Source organism: Zootoca vivipara, chromosome 13 (genome assembly GCF_963506605.1).
Source record: "Zootoca vivipara chromosome 13, rZooViv1.1, whole genome shotgun sequence".
Taxonomy (NCBI): Eukaryota; Metazoa; Chordata; class Lepidosauria; order Squamata; family Lacertidae; genus Zootoca; species Zootoca vivipara.
Window position 1 is genome coordinate 46,456,773 of NC_083288.1, and position 20,480 is coordinate 46,477,252.

General features: G+C 40.0%; 2 protein-coding genes and 1 gene segment (V, D, J or C); 1 reads left to right on the forward strand and 2 right to left on the reverse strand.

The window, feature by feature from the left end:
* Positions 1-1,201: 1,201 nt before the first annotated feature.
* On the reverse strand, positions 1,202-10,907 carry LOC118078077 (vomeronasal type-2 receptor 26-like). The gene is made up of 6 exons (XM_035101806.1): positions 10,756-10,907; positions 10,032-10,323; positions 6,636-7,499; positions 5,086-5,327; positions 3,723-3,775; positions 1,202-2,103 (listed from the first exon to the last, which is right to left on the reverse strand). Exons 1-6 carry the CDS (start codon positions 10,905-10,907, stop codon positions 1,202-1,204), a joined length of 2,505 nt encoding a protein of 834 aa, XP_034957697.1.
* Positions 10,908-12,063: 1,156 nt separating this feature from the next.
* LOC118078078 (immunoglobulin heavy variable 3-7-like) lies at positions 12,064-12,620 on the forward strand. The segment is given in 2 exon segments: positions 12,064-12,165; positions 12,307-12,620. Coding segments are annotated over 2 exon segments (366 nt in total).
* A 933-nt stretch (positions 12,621-13,553) lies between these two features.
* Positions 13,554-17,916, reverse strand: LOC118078109 (vomeronasal type-2 receptor 26-like). The gene is made up of 2 exons (XM_035101834.1): positions 17,796-17,916; positions 13,554-14,455 (listed from the first exon to the last, which is right to left on the reverse strand). Exons 1-2 carry the CDS (start codon positions 17,797-17,799, stop codon positions 13,554-13,556), a joined length of 906 nt encoding a protein of 301 aa, XP_034957725.1. The 5' UTR covers positions 17,800-17,916.
* Between the last annotated feature and the right edge of the window lie 2,564 nt (positions 17,917-20,480).

The window sequence follows — 20,480 nt, forward strand, 5'->3', positions numbered from 1 at the left end:
TCAATTAATAGTTAAAAACAACTATTTTCATGTTTAACAAACCATAAAATGTCAATGCTGATCATGCCAAGGCTGCAGGTTAGATCATCATATGGAATAGCCACATATACCTGCATTGCAGGGGGTTGGACAAAATGATTCTCAGGATCCTTCCCAACTCCAAAATTCTATTATTCTATTTTTTGAAAGTCAACTGATTAAAAAGCAGGCTTGGGTCAACTCAAAGGATTCTTATAGTAATACAGAACTTCTCATGTGCTCCATAAAACAATATATACCGTACTGAGCTCCTATGAGAGGAAAAACAGGATGGAAACCAAAATAATAATGATGATGATGATGAACAAGATAATGTGGCGGGTGCCTTTGATGGTCCCAGAAAATGCATCCTCCCCATCTAGATTTGAACTTGAAAATCTAGGGGGGAAGTGTGGCTGCATTGACTGCTGCAATGCGCTCTACGTGGGGCTACCTTTGAAGGTGACTTGGAAACTACAACTCATCCAGAATGCGGCAGCTAGACTGGTGAATGGGAGCGGCCGCCGAAACCATGTAACACCGGTCTTGAAAGATCTACATTGGCTCCCAGTATGTTTCTGAGCACAGTTTAAAGTGTTGGTGCTGACCTTTAAAGCCCTAAATGACCTCGGTCCAGTATACCTGAAGGAGCATCTCCACACCCATCGTTCTGCCCAGACACTGAGGTCCAGGACCGAGGGCCTTCTGGCGGTTCCCTCATTGCAAGGAGCCAAGTTGCAGGGAACCAGGCAGAGGGCCTTCTTGGTGGTGGCGCCCGCCCTGTGGAACGCCCTCCTATCAGATGTCAAAGAGAAAAAGAGCTACCAGATTTTTAGAAGACATCTGAAGGCAGCCCTGTTTAGGGATGTTTAATCGATTATTTTATTTCATTTTTCTGTTGGAAGCTGCCCAGAGTGTCTGGGGAAACCCAGCCAGATGGGCGGGGTATAAATAAAATTATTATTATTATTATTATTATTATTATTATTATTATTATTATTATTACAAGCACACACAATTTGTAATATTGCGCAATGTCATTGCTGATCATTGCATGCTGGTGGACTTACCTTCCAGCTTTCCATTATTGTGGAACTTGACCTCAAATTAGATACCCTAAAATCAGATCTTAACTTGGAAGAGGTTGCACATCATTGAATAAATAAACTAAAAGAAAGATATTTTAACGCCTTTTCTTTATTATTTGCTCCCTGTTGTTCAACTCAGGCCTCAAAACAATGATGTAGCATTTAGGAGAAAAGATGCAACTTAGTAGCCCGGCACTGGAGGCTAAGATAGAAAAGATCTCTACAGTCACCATGTCTTTCCCTTTGGTGCTCAGGTAAGTTGGAACAAAGGAAACCCACACACTGCAAAAGAGCAGCATGCTGAATGTAATGAACTTGGCTTCATTAAAAGTATCAGGTAACTTGCGGGCCAGGAATGCCACAATGAAGCTGAGGATTGCCAGCAGGCCCATGTAGCCCAAGACACAGTAGAACATGACGACTGACCCTTCATTACATTGCAGAATGATTTCTTCCTTTGCTGAGTGCATGTCTAAATCACAGAATGGGGGAGCTGTTGCCAACCACACAGTACAAATACTTGCTTGAATAAGAGAACAGGATAGGACAATAGAGTTGGTCAGTTTCTTCCCCACCCATTTCTTCATTCTAGATCCAGGTTTTGTTGCCATGAATGCTAAAGAAACAATAGTGGTCTTTGCCAACAAGCAAGAAATAGCCATTGAGAATACGATGCCAAAGGTAGGTTGTCGGAGAAGACAGGTCACTTTTCCAGGTTTGCCCAGGAATAGTAAAGAAGAGAGGAAGCAGAGCATGAGGCAGGTGAGGAGAGTGTAGGTGAGGTTCGGATTGTTGGCTTTGACAATGGGTGTATTTTTATACTTAATAAAAGTTCCTAGCACCAATGCTGTGACCACAGAAAAAGAAACAGCAAGCGATGTTAAACTGATTCCTAAGGATTCTTGGTAATGCAGAAAAGTGATAGTTTTGGGGATGCATCGGTTTTTGTCATCACTTGCATACTGATCTTCTGGGCATTTTAAACAGTCAGCCATATCTGGAATATAGGAGGAAATCCTACTTCAGTGCCAGTTCATATATGGACAGTTCTCACTCTGCCTCCTGTAACGGCAGTTGTTGTTGTGCTAATATGGTAGCTAAGGTATGCTACCATATTAGCACAACATGTATGCATCTTCGTGTGAGATTTGTGATTGCATGCTTGTTCAATGTTTCTATCTTAGATTTAATATATATATAAGGGATAAGTAAAGATCAGAAGTCTTAGCGACTTACCTTCCAAGTCCCGGACTGCAGAATCCGGGACCGGCAGCCGTGTGACACCGGAAGTTGCGTCGACGCAACTTCCGGTGTTGCCCCGCCCACCTATGGGCACCAAAATGGCCGCCGCCAACACCGGAAGTCACATCTATGCACTTCCGGTCATGTGTAGATGCGACTTTTGAAGCCGGCGGCGGCCATTTTTGTGCCCATAGACGGGCAAATCAGAAAGAAAGAAAAAATGGCCGCCGGCAGGGGAAAATAACGGAGAAAAACAGGAGACAAAGTGATACTGGGGACCACCAGGAAAAGGTAAGTAAAAACGGGGGGTTTCCCGGGGAAAACGGGAGACTTGGCAGCTATGCTTAGTGACTGGTATCTGAAATGGGAATGTGGCAATATATGCTGTAGAAAATGTATCCCTCTCCTCATCTTTCCTTAAATAAATGCAGGAAAGGTGTTTATACATGATTTCAAACTTCCCTTCTGAAACTGTGAACTTTGGCTTTCCACCTCTCACACTAACTCACACCTGCTTGTGGCTGGTTTTCCTATGACAACATAAAAAGGGTCAGTGCTGTGCATGGTTGCTCTGAAACTGCAACACTCATACTTGCTCAGAAACTTGAAGTTTAATGCCAAATATATGTACACAGAATAGCAACCTCAATGGCTCCTTATCATGATGGGCGCTGTGGTCTAAACCACTGAGCCTTGGGCTTGCCGATCGGAAGGTCGGCGGTTTGAATCCCTGCGACAGGGTGAGCTCCCGTTGCTCGGTCCCAGCTCCTGCCAACCTAACAGTTCAAAAGCACATCAAAGTGCAAGTAGATAAATAGGTACCGTGCGCTGCTCTGGTTCACCAGAAGCGGCTTAGTCATGCTGGCCACATGACCCGGAAACTGTCTGCGGACAAAATGCCGGCTCCCTCGGCCAGTAAAGCTAGATGAGCGCCGCAACCGCAGAGTCGTTCGTGACTGGACTTAACTGTCAGGGGTCCTTTACCTTTTTATATTGCCACCAGTATCAGAGGTGATAGGAGTGTGAATACTGGGAAATAACAGAGGGAGAGGTCTGTTGTACTCAGGTCCTCCTTGTGAGGAGGTACCTTGTTGGCTACTGTGTGAAGAGTATATAGAAGCCTCTGGATCTTCTTATGCTCTCATTATTTGTATCCACATAAATTAGTGGATAAGGGTTTGGGGATTATGTCTGAGTAAGTATGTGTGGGAATGAGCATAGAAATGTATGCATGCTTTATCAAGGAAGAAACCAAGGACTAGCCAAGGACTCACAAGCTTGCCTGGACAACTGATCACTTTCAAATTTACTGAGCTAAGGCAAAAATTTGATTTAGCCTCTTTGATGAAAGGGCTGGAGTAGCACATTACCTACCTGTCTGGTGGGCAAACTTCCCTTCAGAGCATGGAGCACAATCATAGCAGCAAAATTTTTCTATTTCCTTCCTTTTCTTCTGATGACCAGGATGGCAGGGTTCATTACACAAAGAAATAGGAAGGACCTATCCATAAACAGAATTTACAATGGGAGAAGATAGCAAAAAAAAAGCTCCCCCCCCCCCAGTTTGCTGGTTTTCAAACAACTAGCACTGAACGAACACTGTTTTAAAGATGTGACTAGGAGTTTAGAGATGTTTTGCATTTAAAGACTAACTAGATTTTGAAAATTCTTGGTAGCACTGATTTAATTTCATGCCAGTCATTCTCTACGTGGTGTTTCTTAGATGTTGATGGATTCCAACTACCTTCAAATAGTCTAAAACAGTGATCAGCAAATATTTCAATTTCAGTTTCTATCACTTTTTTCCAATCTTAATTTCAGTCTCTAAATTTGCATTATTTTTTAAAAAACAACCCAACCCTCATATTGAAAATTCATCAACATTTGATTTAGTTATTTATTTCATAAGATTTATACATCACTTGATTGTTTAAAAACACCACCTCAAATCAGTTTACAAAAAAAATAAGAAAATCTAGAATCAATACCTTAAAACATACAAAATCTTCAGCTGTGTAAGGGTTTTATATGCTGTAGAAAATGTATCCCGCCCCTAATTTATCCTTAAATAAATGCAGGAAAGGTGTTTATACAGATTAAATTTTAAAGCAGCTTGAGTGCAGATTTTTTTCCCTAATATGCAGATTTTCTGTGTGTTTTTTGACTAATATGTACATTTTTTCCAAACAATTGCCCTGAATGTATGCATTTTTGTACACATTACTTTTCCGGATAACTCTAATTAATTTGGGTTTTAAATGATAATTTAACCAATTTTTATCCACCTCTAGTCCCAAACAACATGACCAAAGGTCAGGGAAGTTTAGGGTTGCCAGACTCAATAGAGGAGAGGACTTCTGTGCCTTTAATTGCCCTGCTCTCTTTTGAATCTGGAAACCTTAAAGAGAAACCAGCAGACCCTTTGCTTGGAAATTAAACAAAGGGTCTGCTGGTTTCTCTTTAAGGTTTCCAGACTCAAAAGAGAGCAGGACAGTTAAAGGCACAAAAGTCCTGTCCTCTATTCAGTCTGGCAACCCTAGGGAAGTTGGAGCTCAACAATGTCACCTGGAAGTACTTTGGGGAAGATTCTCATACAGTGGACACTCGGGTTGCAAACGTGATCTGTGCGGGAGGAAAGGACGCAACCTGAAGCGGCTGTAACCCGAGGTATGACTGTGCAGCCTTTTAAAATATCATGGTGGACAGCAAAGAAACTTTATGACATCCAAATGAATACCTCAGGAGCCACACCTGGTTAAAACCATTGGGCCACACAATTATGTCCTCATCAATGATGAACTCTTTTTCTCCAAGACCACCAGGACCGACCCTTCCAACTTTCACTCTTTGGAAGGAATTGTTGGGAAATATAACTAGGTTAGTGATGTCAAATTCACCTCCCATTTCTGTTTCTCCATTAAATGCGATAGTTTCTCCAGCTGAGTTGTTAAATGAAACGTCATTGAGAGAGAGGTGGAGCTAATTGAATGTGACAAAGAAACAAGAAACAAGATGTTAAAAATCACATTAAGGAAAAAGCCAGAAATATTCCTATTAAGTATGGTGCCTGATAAATTCCTGGATGATAGGAAAAATATCCTATTATATGCCTGCGCAGCAGCTCGTCTCCTCATTGCTAAAAATTGGAAGGGAGAGAAAGTTCCAACGATCTTGGAATGGCAAGCAAAGTTAGTGGAATTTATGAATTTGGCTAAAATGACAGCAGCGATTAGGAACACCCCAAAGCAAAAATGTAAGGCAGAATGGAAATATGTAGATGATTATTTAACTAAAGAAACTATAAATACAAATTTGGTGATATGCTTTGATTGAAATACATACAGAAAATATTCATATTAAATATTTCTTTGTTTTTTCTCAAATTCTTAACGAATAGATTTTGGATAAATAAGGTAGATCAAAATACCTATATTAAATAATCATGTCAGAAAGTTATGCTAAAGTAATCAAGATAAGATAAAGCAGGATAAGATAAAATCTCAAAAAGGAAAGCGATGTTTAAACAATAGGAAGTCAATTTTTTGAAAAATTTCTTTTGCATTTTTCTTTTTCTTTATGAATTTTTGATATATTTGTATTTCATTCTATCTTTGTATTTGATTTCTTTGTAATTTTGTATTTTTAAATTTATTTGTATCCTCTCTTTGTATTATTTTTGGATTTGTTTTTGTAATTTTTAAAATATGCAAATAAATTACTCGTTTTAATTTAATTTATTTTTTTTTAAAAAAAGAAACAAGAGAGGATTGAGGGAAGGGTAAGAACTGGAGGGGCATTTTTATTTGGGGGGAAAAACAGAATGAAAAGGAGAAAGAGGAAAAGTCACCTTCATCATCTCATGACACTTTTTACCAACTTTTTTCTTTATTAATACTGCTTACAGAGTTTCATCTAATGAGGACCAAGTATTAGCATTAAACTACATTTAACATATGAGTAATGAAGTTTTTTACTGCACTGGAGATTATGTGAATTATTTTAGTTCTTCAGCTCAAAGAGGAAATGTGAACCGATCAAATATTGTCAACTAGTTAGTTATGCAACTCCATTCCATCAGCTATTCATGAATCAGACAACTGCATGTAGGTGGAATCTGCACACATATTAAAAACCATTTCGAAAATGCTTTTTTAATCTATTGTCACTTTGTATATTGCACTTAAACCACACTTGAAACATATTATTTTTGAGCTGTGTAGCTGTCCGTAGTCTCCACTAGAGCTGATACGTTGCTTAAATTAAAATATTTTGTTGTAGTGATATTACCTGCCAAGGCTGCAGATCTTGAAGTTCAAATCTTCCCCTTCTCAGCATGACTCTGGGTTTGGTTCTACTTGAGTAAACAGCATGCAAAGCATGAACCACAGCATAGACCGCATTATAGATACTGTAGCTGTGGCCAGACATGAGCAGGTCAAACTGAGGACCAGGAAGACTCTCCAACTTCTCCTCCCCAGTACATACTTTGAAGTCATTTGCTGGCTCTTCAAGATTTGGAAATGAACAGTCAAACGCTTGCTCCCAGAATTCATTAACAAATCCATCTCCTTTGGCCCAATAAGGCTTTCCTTTCTGAAGAAATTCTTTGAAGGCTAAAACATCTTCTGAGTGAATTGCAAAGGAAATTGCCCCATGGAATAAATGAAGACCCCAGCCCCTTTGAAAGCCTGTCAATATTAAATCAATCTGGCTTGTCATGACCCACACCTTTTTAAATGATGTCTTTCTCCAATTTGCAGGATCTTGCAGAATTGTAATGGTTCTCAGCCATACAATTGTCATAGATTCCCCATAGATGATAAAGACATTGGCTTTGTCATCTGTGAAATCTATATAATTACTTGAGAATATGTCAACAACTGTATCTAAATCATCCAAATTGGGTGCCTGTGGGATTCTTTGTATGAAGGCTGAACAGATTCCATTTTGGGAAAACAACAGCTCCATGGTCTGCAAGAAATGTTCTCCACTGTCATCATCCACAATGAAGAGCCCAACCCACGTCCATCCAAAATGGTTAAACAAGCCAATAATCCCCTTGTACAGATGGGCTTCATTTGGCACCATGTGGTATAAAAAGTGGACAGGACCTAAGTCATTCTTCTTTGGTGGAAAGGAGCCATAGGTGAGCTAAAAGAAAATATACAGATATTTATTGTCAAATAAGGTATAGCTGATAGATGTACTATTTGCATTGTGATTTGTGATGAACATTGCCTAGTTCCTTTTTTATTTACAAAAGTGAGGTTTCTAAATATTTAAATGAATGAATAAATGAATGAATATGTGGATGGTATTGTGGTGAAAGAAAGGGTTTTTTAAAAAAATGAAGGGAAAAGAGGGTTAATGGGCTCCCCTTCATCTCTCCTCCAACCAGCCCCATTTTCTAAGGTAGGGCTGAGAAACCAGGAAAAAGAGAGCTCAGGCTTTCCCAAAAGTACCATATTTTTCGATCCATAGGACACACCTGACCATAGGACGCACCTAGTTTTCAGAGGAGGAAAACAAGAAAAAAAATATTTCGCTTTCTTGAATTGTCCTAGGCATAGCAGCCAACTCCTAGAGGCCTAGGTGCCTTTGCCCCCCCCCCCAAATTAAATATTTGAAGAAGCTTCTTTTGCAAAGGGGGAAAGCTCCATTTTTTAATAGGATCAACTCAAAGTTGTACAGCTTTTTTGCAAATGGGAAAAGCCCCGTTTTTTTGGGGGGGGGGTAAGCTCAGAGTTGTGCATCTTTTTTGCAAAGGGAGAAAGCTCCATTTTTTGGGATCAGCTCAAAGTTGCTGAGTTTCCTTGCAAAGGGGGAAAAACCCTGTTTTTATGGGATTCAACTCACAGTTCTGCAGCTTCTTCTATAGGAAAGGAAAGGGACCCATTTCTACAGTTTCCAGATAGATAATCTAATCAGCCAGTCACATGTCTCCCTCTGCAGACAACAACTGAGGCCTAGGCAAGGGACCTGGAGGGGCCTGGAAGGGAGCTAGCTCTCTTATCCGTCCCCAATCTTTTGCAATCAGCTGCTGAGTGGGTTCTTTTCAAGGCTCTCTCTTCTTGTTGTTAGCTTGTGATCTGCCTTTAGCCCCTGGGCAATTTGGCTACAGGGACCACACATTTGCTCCATAAGACACACAGAATTTCCTCTTACTTTTTAGGAGGAAAAGGTGTGTCTTATGGAACGAAAAATACGGTACACAAAGGGCAAAAAAGGGTAGTTGCTGCCACCATTCCCTTGACAGGTGGCCACCACTACTGACAGCCCTGAGACGGGAGGTAAAAGGAGCACACACACACACACACACAACACTGTTCTGGGCAGATGGTCCTGACTGCTTTACCGCAGACCCAGGCAGAAATTCCAATGGTAGAGCAACCTTATGGCCAGACATTGGATTCAGCTTTGCAGCTGGAGACACAAAACATACAGACAAAATGTTCTTTCAAGATTAATTTAAGAGAAAGGCAACTAATATAAAAAGAATACACAATTCTCCAAAAGGCATTACAAACAATAAAATAATAACATCTGAAGTATCACTAGCTAAGACACTTTAATACTCACATACTAAAACTTTAAGAGGACAAAAGAAATTCGCTCTATCTCCCTTAGGCAAAAAAAAACATAACAAAAGGACAGCATAGCTGGTCCAACCTCAGCAACCAAATTAGCATCTCAAAACCCAGACTCTTATAGTTGTGAGCCCATGAGGGGGTCTTCATTAAGGAACCAATCAATTTAAATCTTTAATTTGTGGATCATCCAATGAGGGAGTAATAGACATAAGTCTTGTGCTGTCAGGAATCAAAGCAGCTGAGAACAGTTACCTGTTTTTTTTCTCAATTTGCAAAGGGGTCACTCCCTTCCATTTCCAGCTGGGTCTTTAATCAGGCAAAAGCTTTTACTCCCCAAACACATTATTTCACAGAGGAACAGAAAGGAACTCATCTTAAAGACACAGCTCATTCCCCAGGATACTAGGTTTCAGTTCCATCCCAGAATGCATCATGTCCTGAACCAAAGTTTATACATACATAGAATCTCCCAACTTCACTAAAAGCATATAAATATTTTGAGGCTATAGAAGTATATAAAATTATGCATGGCATAGACAAGGTGGATGAAATAATGCCTTTCCACCTCCCTCATAACACGTCAAATCTAGAACATTGAATGAAGCGGGATGTTTAAAGATTAAGGATAGGCAATACCAGTTATTCTTTTCATAGCACATGGTCAAATTACAGAATTTGTTCCAACAAGAGGGAGTGATGGCCACAAATTGTGTGGCTTTAAATGAGATTTTGAAAAATCAATTGAAAGATAACTATTACATGACTGTTAGCCATGACAATTTTTTTATCTGTCACTAGGGTTGCCAGACTCAATAGAGGACAGGACTTCTGTGCCTTTAATTGCCCTGCTCCCTTTTGAGTCTGGAAACCTTAAAGAGAAACCAGCAGACCCTTTGTTTAATTTCCAAGCAAAGGGTCTGCTGGTTTCTCTTTAAGGTTTCCAGACTCAAAGGAGAGCAGGGAAATTAAAGGCACAGAAGTCCTGTCCTCTATTGAGTCTGGCAACCCTATCTGTCACTTCCTGAAGCACGAAATCACAGTGAGAATAGAGTTGTTTGTGGAAAATTTCCAAGACACTATTCCATGATCCTACCTGTGGAATCTTGAAGAGACCTAAGATGTCTGCCATAAGGGAAGATGTCTCAAAGCCAAGTCCTCCGATGACAGCTATGAGTTTTTTATGACTGTCACATCTGTAGTTGAGGACAAATGTATGCGATTTGAAGAGCAGGTCTAGAGTGGTTCGGTAGGTCATCATGGCATCATAGTAGCTGTCGTAGATGTGGAATCCAAGTGTCGTGTTAGGCAAGATCATGGGATTTTGGTTGATCTCATTTATGGCAAATGCCAAGGAAAGAGCATGCTGGTAGAATTTTGTCACAATACTGCCAAAAGATTTATTTTACTATTTTAAAAGAGAATCATACAATTGATTAACATTTTATACCTCTGTAGGTAATCTGAGAGTGTGATAATAGTTGTTGAATATGTTTCTGAATTCTACCTTAGTACTATGCAGAGTAGTTTGATAGTTTATCTCTTGTGATGTCTGGCACTTTTGCATTTGAATATTTCCTTTTCCTCCCCCCCCCTTCACTCCTCAGTGACTCTAATGCATGCAAATAGGTGCAGGGGTGCCAGAATCTGTCACCCACACTTTCCAAAATAGAAAGCACTGTTACAACAGAGTCCATGTCTATGTTAAATTTCATGGAACGTGCAAGATTTTGCACATCCTCTGTCACTACTCTCAATTTTTGTGTGTGTGTGATTAGAGCAGGCTCAAACAATAGAAAAACGGGGAGTAAAACTCTTACGCTGAGACCTCAAACAACTTCTGAGAAGGGTGTTCATGAAAGCGAACTTCTTGGGAAGCATAAATTATCTGAGAAGTCATCCCACCAATGAAGAGGCCACCTGGCTGGTACCACTCATTTGGAACAGGGAAGGGGTCATTCATAGAGCACATGCTAGCATATATGCCAAATGTCATTGAAGGCAGGAGATATATCACCACCAACCCCAGCATTCTTGCAGAAAAGGTCCACTCTAAGATACATCTCCTCTTTATCTGTTCACTTTCTTCATCCCCATCACTTAAACAGGCAAAATTGGGTTTTGTGCACCTCTGCTAAAGTACTAATGCTTTGAATAGGTGAGAGTGGCAATGTTCCTGTTTTAAGTCTGGATACTATGAATAAAGAGGTGAAATTAACAGAGCCCAGCCTGCCTCTTGCCTCTGCTCCCAGCTCTTACTTTTACCGGGGTTACTTATAGATACTTTTTGGCCTCCTCGTTCACTGTTGTTGTTGCTATCTCCTCGAAAACGTTTGGAGCTTTGGGCAGCTGGAAAAATTATATTAATTTGAATAATTACGGAATGAGAAAATTACTTCTTCAGAGCCTGGTCTCTAAAGTGGCATTTATTTATTTTTTGTAACAAACATGTTGGTTATCTTCTTTCCAGATTCAACCAAAAGTCCCTTCTCTCCTCCCTACTGGAATGTGATGTAGCAGGTTTATATTCCAAAAGCCATTATTATTATTATTATTATTATTATTATTATTATTATTATTATTATTATCCTGTCCTCCCCAGTAATGCCGGGCTCAGGGCAGGTAACATCAAAATATATAAAACATTAAAATATTAAGTCAAACAATCAATTAAAATACAGCTTAAAATTAGATTAAAATCAAAATAGAATAATAATAAATTTACCAAGAGGAAAGTTGGGGCCTAGGATGAAGACACCAGTTTGGTTGGGCACATCATGTTCTGTCCAATGCTGCAGTTTCGTTTGAACAACAGAGTTCCACTAGTACAATTAAATTTCCCACCTTTAACATTCCTTCCTTCAATGCCCAATCACAGAGGGTTGGCTGTAACCCATAAAATGGGGATGAATCCTGAAATGGTCAGTACACACCACCATACACACCACTAGTGAGAAAGTGAGTCAAAGTCCTAATACCAGGTAATTTAATGGAGTCCATGGGAGAACAGTTTCCAGAGTTCCCTATCAACAGAACACCGCCTTTTATTAGGGGCATATGCAAATATTGAGCCTGCTTCCTTCATAAAGCACTCACTGTCAAAATGAAATCCTACAGACTCCTAAAGTGTCAAGATTAGTACAGTATATGATCAGTGAGGTCTTTTCTTGAGCATAGCATGAAAATGTTCTCTTGGTATCAATGGGTTGTCCTTTTGGTGGTGTTAGAAGGTATGTATTCCTCTCCACATCCCATAGGCTGAGAAGTTATTGGCTTATGTTTTGAATTTCCAACAATTTTCAAATCACGATAACATAAATGGATGGAAATGACATTTCTATTCCCTGCATCTTCTTTCCTTCTTCCTGTAGTTGCCCAGCTTCAAGTTGTTATAATCCAGTCCATGGCTATGGTGAAGCAACCTGGAGAATCTGCCCGACTGACATGCACCATGGATATTGCTGACCAGTGGTGGATGTCTTGGCTTAGGCAGGAACCTGGGAAGGCCCCTGAGTGGCTGATCAGCTATTGGAAACCATCTGTGACAAACCACTATTCTCCCACCATCCAAGGTCGCTTTACAGTCTCAAAGGATGACAATAATTTCTACATGCAAATGAAAAACCTGAAGCCAGAAGACACTGCTGTGTATTACTGTACAAGAAGAGAGACCCACTGTGAGTAACCCAAAAGCAAAAAGGTCCTGGAATTGTAGGTGTCATCTTCTCATTTTGTCCACCAGGAGGCTTCAGTGGAACTACTTAGCATAATAATGCTTAGAAGATGGGGGGGGGGGAATTAAAGTTTATTTAGAAAAGAATTGTAAGATTAGCAGTTTTTATTAAAAGATTTGGAAGTAAAAGGAGGTTGTAGAAGAGTGTTAGTCAAGTTATTATTATATATTAAGATTTAGTTAAGTGTTGCTATTGTATTGAGTTTTAAGATTTAACTAGAATAGAATTGCATTTTGAGATAAGTATAAGAGATTTACAGTATTGATAAGCCATTAAGAGTATTAACAGGTTTAGATAATCATTAAAAAGATTGGAATCAAGATTTGGAAAGTACTAAGGAAGCAATATAATGAAACACAGTTGGGAGGGAATGGAGGAAGTCGATAAAGATTCATGATAGAAGCTTGATTTGTTATTTTTTTCTTATTGTAGTGTTTGTATTTTGTTTCGCTGTGTATAATTTGTTTGTTTTTTTGTGTTGTAAGATTTGTTTTATAAAACCAATATATATGCTTATCTGTTGTATGGAACATTTCAGCCATCTGTTGTATGGAACATTTCAGCCATTCACTTCTCCTATCCGTGCATCTCATACTGTACGTTGATTCGTACATTATATCATATCTCATATATTACCAGAGGCAGTATCTCTTCAGCATGGCTTTTCAGACCCACTACTTACATTTCATAGAATCATAGAATGGTAGAGTTGGAAGGGACACCAAGGGTCATCTAGTAAAACCCACATAATTCCTGTTAATTTTTTAAGGTGAAGCAAGTAATACTTAATTTCATTTCAGTCATAGATAGATAAATAGATAAATAAATAGATAGGAAGTGTTTTTTTAAAAAATATATAAAACTAAATCAGAAAGAAATGTGTTTCAGTTCATTTTCCTCATAATTTGCTCCTTCTTGTTCAACTCAGGCCTTAACAGAATAATGTAGCATTTAGGGGAAAAGATGCAACCCAGGAGCCCAGCACTGGAAGATAATATAGAGAAGATCTCCACAGCTACCATGTCTTTTCCTTTTGTGCTGAGGTAGGTTGGGACAAAGGACAACCAGACACTGCAAAAGAGCAACATGCTGAAGGTAATAAACTTGGCTTCATTAAAACTGTCAGGTAGTTTACGGACTAGGAATGCCGCAATGAAGCTGATGATTGCCAAGAGGCCCATATAGCCCAAGACAGCATAGAAAATGGCAACTGCCCCTTCATTACATTGCACAATGATCTTTTGAGGTACTGAATACTTATCTAAATCAGGGAATGGGGGTGTGCTTAGGAGCCACACAATGCAAACACTTGCTTGAATAAAAGAACAAGAAAGTACAATTGAATAGGCCTGTCTTTTCCCCACCCACTTCCTCACCCTAGAGCCAGGTTTTGTGGCTATAAACGCTAGCGAAACCATGGCAGTTTTGGCCAAAACACAAGAAACAGCCACAGAGAAGATGATGCCAAATGCTGGTTGTCGGAGGAGGCAGGTCGCTTTCCCAGGTTGTCCAATGAATAACAATGAAGAGAGGAAGCAGAGCATAAGAGAAATGAGGAGAATGTATGTGAGGTCCCTGTTGTTAGCTTTGACAATGGGGGTATCTTTGTGCTTAATAAAAATTTGTAACACGGAAGCTGTGATGAGGGAAAAAGAAACAACAACTGAGGCTAAACAGATCCCTAAAGGTTCTTCATAGGAAAGAAATGTTATAGTTTTCGGGAGGCATCCATTTCGGTCATTGCTTGGATACTGATCTTCTGGGCATTTGAAACAGTCAGTCATATCTGGGAAATAGAAATAAGGCCCATATCAGTCCCAATTTATGTTTGCTTGCAGACAATGGTTGCATGAAAACAATCAATTACATGTATGCCACTTATATGTATGGAAGGAACATCAAGCATTTCTGCTGTGTTTAAAGCCATATAAATTCTGCATTGAGATATCCTAAAATGTATAAGCAGCCGAAACACATTAGTTCAATCACTGCTGTTTCCAAGTGGGTATGCCAAGAAGTGCTACTTGATTTGTAATGAGAAAGTGCAACCCTATTTGTATTTACTCAGAAGTTAAAGCTTACACAAGGAATTTCAATACAGACAAATATAAGGTTCCATACTTAGGCAGAAATAAACAGATGCACAAATATAAGATGGGGGGACACCTGGCTTACTAATAGTACATGTGAAAAGGATCAAGGGGGTCTTAGTAGACCACAAGTTTAACATGAGTCAACAGTGTGATGCAGCAGTAAACAAAAACTAATGCTATTCTAGGCTGCATCAACAGAAATATATTGTCCAGATCAAGAGAAGGAATAAAAAGGTAAAGGGACCCCTGACCATTAGGTCCAGTCATGACCAACTCTGGGGTTGCGCTGCTCATCTCGTGTTATTGGCCGAGGGAGCCAGTGTACAGCTTCTGGGTCATGTGGCCAGCATGACAAAGCCGCTTCTGGCGAACCAGAGCAGCCCACGGAAATGTCGTTTACCTTCCCGCTGTAGTGGTACCTTTTACCTCCTTGCACTTCAACGTGCTTTCAAACTGCTAGGTTGGGGACTTCCGGTTTGGCACCATTAGCCATCGACGGGGGATTCCTCAGTCTCCGAGGACCCCAGCAACCCAGAAGAGGGGGGGAAGTTGTGAGGGCACCGCGACCCCCCAGAGAACCCCCGGATTGAGCTTTCCGGGTGCGGAGAACTCAGCTGAGCCCCGCAGAGTCCCGTTCGCTGCCCGGAAAGTACCTTTTTGAGGTGCGCCGAGAGCAGGCTGAGCGGGATGGAGCCTTGGGAGATCGCTACCTCTGGGACGCAAAGCCCCGCGCCGGCAGCAAACTGAGCGCTAAATACCTCCAAACGAAGGACTTGTAAGTAAATTTATTATTGGAACAATAAATTGGAATAAAGTTATGGTCCTGGGAGAGGGAATTTAAAAAGGAAACGGAGGTCGTTCCCTCCCCCACCGAGAAAATACAAGCAGTGACAGAACCCGCAGCCAATTGCTGGATCGGGACTTTAAAATTCTCTAAAAAATTAAGTTGGACCCCTTCCCTGTGGGGCAGAGCCAAGGGAAGGTGATTGGAGTTTGTGGATCTCTGCAAAAGACTTTTTATATCTGGAACGAGCCCTTCGAAACCTGGGGGCAAGAGCCTGGGAACAAAGACCAGCCGCCATTGTGTTGTCACCAACAAAGCAGTTACTTACCAAAAGAACTCTTAAACTTTTAAATTAGAAGTGGAAATAACAGGAGGAAAAAGAAAACTTGGATTATAGATCAAATAAAGGACAAATCATTAAATAAAAGGATTGAGGTTAATATTGCATCGCTTTTTAGAATTAACAATGCTTGCTCCCCAGTGAAATTTGATAGACAAAACAATGAGTCTCCAACCGGACAATAACTGTATGCAACATCTACTAGATTTTAGTTCAAGAACTGGGCAAAGACATAAAGGAATATAATAGATTGACACAAAGTCTCAAAGAAGAGGTACAATTGTTTCTCCAAAAGGATACTTTAGAATTACAAGATGAGAAGGAAGATGAGCTGCAAACCACAGAACCTGAGCAACTTGTGGGAGAAGCTGTAAAGGACATTGATTCTACACAGAAGACTTCAGCTCAAGAAAAGATTCAGGACGCTGGTCTCTCAGTGGGAGAGGGAGACCAGAACCTGATCAAGGTCAACCAAACAGAGACTGTGGACTGGTACAAGATTAGACTTGGGGGAGACAAGAAGAAGAAGAATGTTAGGAAAGGGAATTGGAGACAGAGATTGGAACAGCAGAAAGAGAAGGGAAGTGAGGGAGGAGGCATGGAGTGGGCAAGAGACGGAGTGGGGTGAATATTAAAAGGAATTTTAAATAGGGGATGGATTAACTGGTATGGACAACGAACTGGTACAAAGAACTGGTCAATGTTTGCAGGGAATTGCCAATCAGGGGAAGGAGGGGGGTGTTAAAAAGTAGGGGGAATTAAATTAAAGGTGATATCTTTATGCATAATTAACTGGGAATATTTTTTAGAGAAATTAGAGGCTAAGGGGTCTTTGTAGATGGAGTATATTTCTTATTTTTCCTTTCTTTCTTTTTTTCCTTTTATAGAAAGTAAGTAGGAGGGGATATTAATTAATTATGTAATTGTTTAGATCAGAAATATGCAAATTGGGAAAACTGCAGAAGTTGGGTTTAAAATGAATTCGGGAAGGGAGGGACGGGGAAGTCGACGCTATGTTAAGGAATATTAGATAAGATTGAATATTTTTGTGTTTTGTTTTTGTGGGGTTTTTTTCCTTGTTTGCTGTTTTTTTCTATTTTTTCTTCTTTTTCTTTTTTGTGCCTTTGTTTTTTTTGTCTTTTCTTCCTTGATTAATTGACTATGAATATTAATTTGTGATAAATGTTTAAATGGAAAATCTTTAATAAAAATCATTATAAAAAAACAACAAACTGCTAGGTTGGCAGGAGCTGGGACCGAGCAACGGGAGCTCACCCCGTCGTGGGGATTTGAACCGGCGACCTTCTGATCGGCAAGCCCTAGGCTCTGTGGTTTAACTCACAGCACCACCCGCATCCCTTGCAAGAGAAGGAATAGCACCACTCTTTTTTGCCTTAGTTAGACAACCTGGAATGTTGTATCCAGTTCTAAGTGCCATAATTTAAGAAGGATGTTGATAAGCTGGAATGTGTGCAGAGGAGGGTGACCAAGATGATCAAGGTCCTGGGAACCAAGTGCCTTATGAGGAAGGGTTAAAAGAGTCTGCTATTTTGGACTAGAGAAGAAAGGATTGAGAAATGATAATATAGTCATCTTCAAATATGTGAAGGACTATCACAAGGAAGATGGAACAAGCTCGTTTTCTACTGATCCAGAACCAGAAGCAACTGATTCAAATTACAGGAAATGAGATTCCAACAGTGGAACAAACTACCTGAGAAACTGGCAGCCCCTCCTTCAATTTAGAAAATTTGGTTCAAGTACTACGATTTATTCATTTTAAAGTGAATTCTGTTTTTGCATTCAAATGCAAACTGAATCAAATATCCCCTTCCATCCCTTTATCAGCTGATAGAACAATTTGAATTATGTTGCTATGGTGAAAGTGTTGCAGATATATATCACCTACCCATCTGGTTTGAAATCTTGCCTTCTGGGCAAAAAACACAATCATAGCAGCAAAAAAACCGCACTTCCTTCTTTTTCTTCTGATAACCAGGCTGGCAATGTTCATTACACAGAGAGATGGGAAGTACCTGTCCATAAATTAGAGTTTAGGGATGGACAAGCTGGAAATAATATTGGTCAATTTCTGACGTTCAGATTAGTAAATGGAATATTCAAAATATGGCCACTGAAATAGTGACAGCCAATTGCTAGACCATGATCTATGCTTCAAAACTGGGAGCAAAGCTATGGAGATAGTTGGTATTTCAATGCTATATTTATTTGATTTTAGCAAATATTAGTAAAAGGTAAAAGTAAAGGACCCCTGACTGTTAGGTCCAGTCACGGACGACTCTGGGGTTGTGGCACTCATCTCACTGTACTGGCCTAGGGTGCTGGTGTACAGTTTCCAGGTCATGTGGCCAGCATGACTAAGCCGCTTCTGGCGAACCAGAGCAGCGCACGGAAACGCCGTTTACCTTCCCGCCGGAGCAGTACTTGCACTTTGACATGCTTTTGAACTGCTAGGTTGGCAGGAGCTGAGACCGAGCAACAGGAGCTCACCCCGTCGCAGGGATTCAAACTGCTGACCTTCTGATCGACAAGCCATAAGTTTAACCACAGCACCACCCACGTCCCTGGGAAATATTAGTAATAGGTAGCAAATATTAGAGCAGTGTCCCCCAACTTGAGGAAGACTCTCTCACAATCTGATAAGCCATAGCTGTAAGCAGCTAATAAAAGAATCACCAATACCCCTTTGGTCCATTTGGAGAGCAGAGTTGACCCCCCACTAAGGATATCCAATGATTCACACCTGATTAAAACCACTGGGCCACTCAATCTGGTCTTCGTTAATGATGAATTCTTTTCCTTCATGACCATCAGGACCCACGCTTCCAATTTTCACTCTCTGGAAGGACTTATTTGGAAATGTGATTAAGTTGTTTATGTCAAATCCACCTCCCATTTCCCTTTTAGGATTAAAAGAGATTGTTTCTCCCACTGAATTATTAAATGATATACCATGAAGAAATGGGCAGAACTAATGGAGAGACCAACAGAAAAATAAAGGGGTCAAAGGATTGCCTGCAATTCAACCAAGAGCATGTATAGCACCAAGCTATATTTTACATACTCCCTGGAAAGGTCCCTGATGTTGGGAAAGATTGAGGGCACAAGGAGAAGGGGACGGCAGAGGACGAGATGGTTGGACAGTGTTCTCGAAGCTACGAACATGAGTTTGACCAAACTGCGGGAGGCAGTGCAAGACAGGAGTGCCTGGCGTGCTATGGTCCATGGGGTCACGAAGAGTCGGACACAACTAAATGACTAAACAACAACAACAAATTATTAACTTATTAATACCTACTATGGAAGGATGGCTATTGAAATTACTGGATTTGGCCTAGATGGCAAAGTTGACATGTTTAATTAGAGAAAATTCATTGTTCCTATATATTAATGATTAGAAACCCCTTTCAGACTTTTTTTTCACAAAAAGGGAAATTAATTTGTGATACCTGCGTTTGAAGACTGGGAAAAAAGTTGGTTTATGAAAAAATAGAAGAGTTTGACATTATTCTGGGGAATGTGTTTTGCATAAGTCTAAATATAGCTAATAGATGGATAATCAGAAGGCTTTCCTTTCCCTTTTCTTCCTACCTTTCTTTTCTCTCTTTGAGATTTTAATCTAAAAATACTTGGTACTTGATGTCAACTTTTACATATAGTTCCCCCCCCCCCTGTTTTTCAAGCTTTAATAAAAAAACATTTCAATTTGAAAAAATAAGCTATGTTTATTACATGGTAAATGGAGAGTTTGTTTTGCATTGTAGGTGATTTAAATTCTTTTAATTCTTCAGATCTAAGAGGCAACGTAATCCCACAAAAAATTACTAATTATTTAGGTATGCAACTCAATCCCATCAGCTATTTGTGGATGAGAAAACTGCTTCTGGTCAGATCTAGAAATAATAGGTTTAAATTACTTTGGTGTGGAGACATTACCAGCCATGACTTCAGATCCTGAAGTTCAAATCTTTTCCTAGTCACCATTCCTGGGTGCTTCATTGCAGCTGTGTAAACGCCATGCAAAGCATGAGCAACAGCATAAACTGCATTATAGATACTGTAGCTGTGGCCAGACATGTGCATTTCAAACTGAGGTGTAGGCAGACTCTCCAATTTCTCTTCCCCAGTACATGTTCCATTGCCATTTGTAGACTCTTCAGGATTTGTAAATGAACAGTCAAATGCTTGCTCCCACATGTCTTTAAGAAATTCATCTTCTTCTTCCCAGTGAGGCTTGACTGTCTGAACAAATTCCTTGAATCCTAGAATATCTTTTGAGTGAACTGTAAAGGCAATTGCACCATGGAACACCTGGAGGTCCGCACTCCTCTGATAGCCTGTTAATATGAAGTCAATCTGGCTTGTGGTGATCCACACCTTTTTTAATGCATCTCCCTTGTTTTCAGGATCTTGCATAAAAATAATGGTCCTCAGCCATGCAAGTGTCATAGAGTCTCCATAGATGATCAGTGCATTGACTTTGTCATCTGTTAAATCTATGACGATGCTGGAGATTATGTCATGGAGACTGTTCAAGTCATCTAAACGGGCTATTTGTTTGATTTTGTGTGTG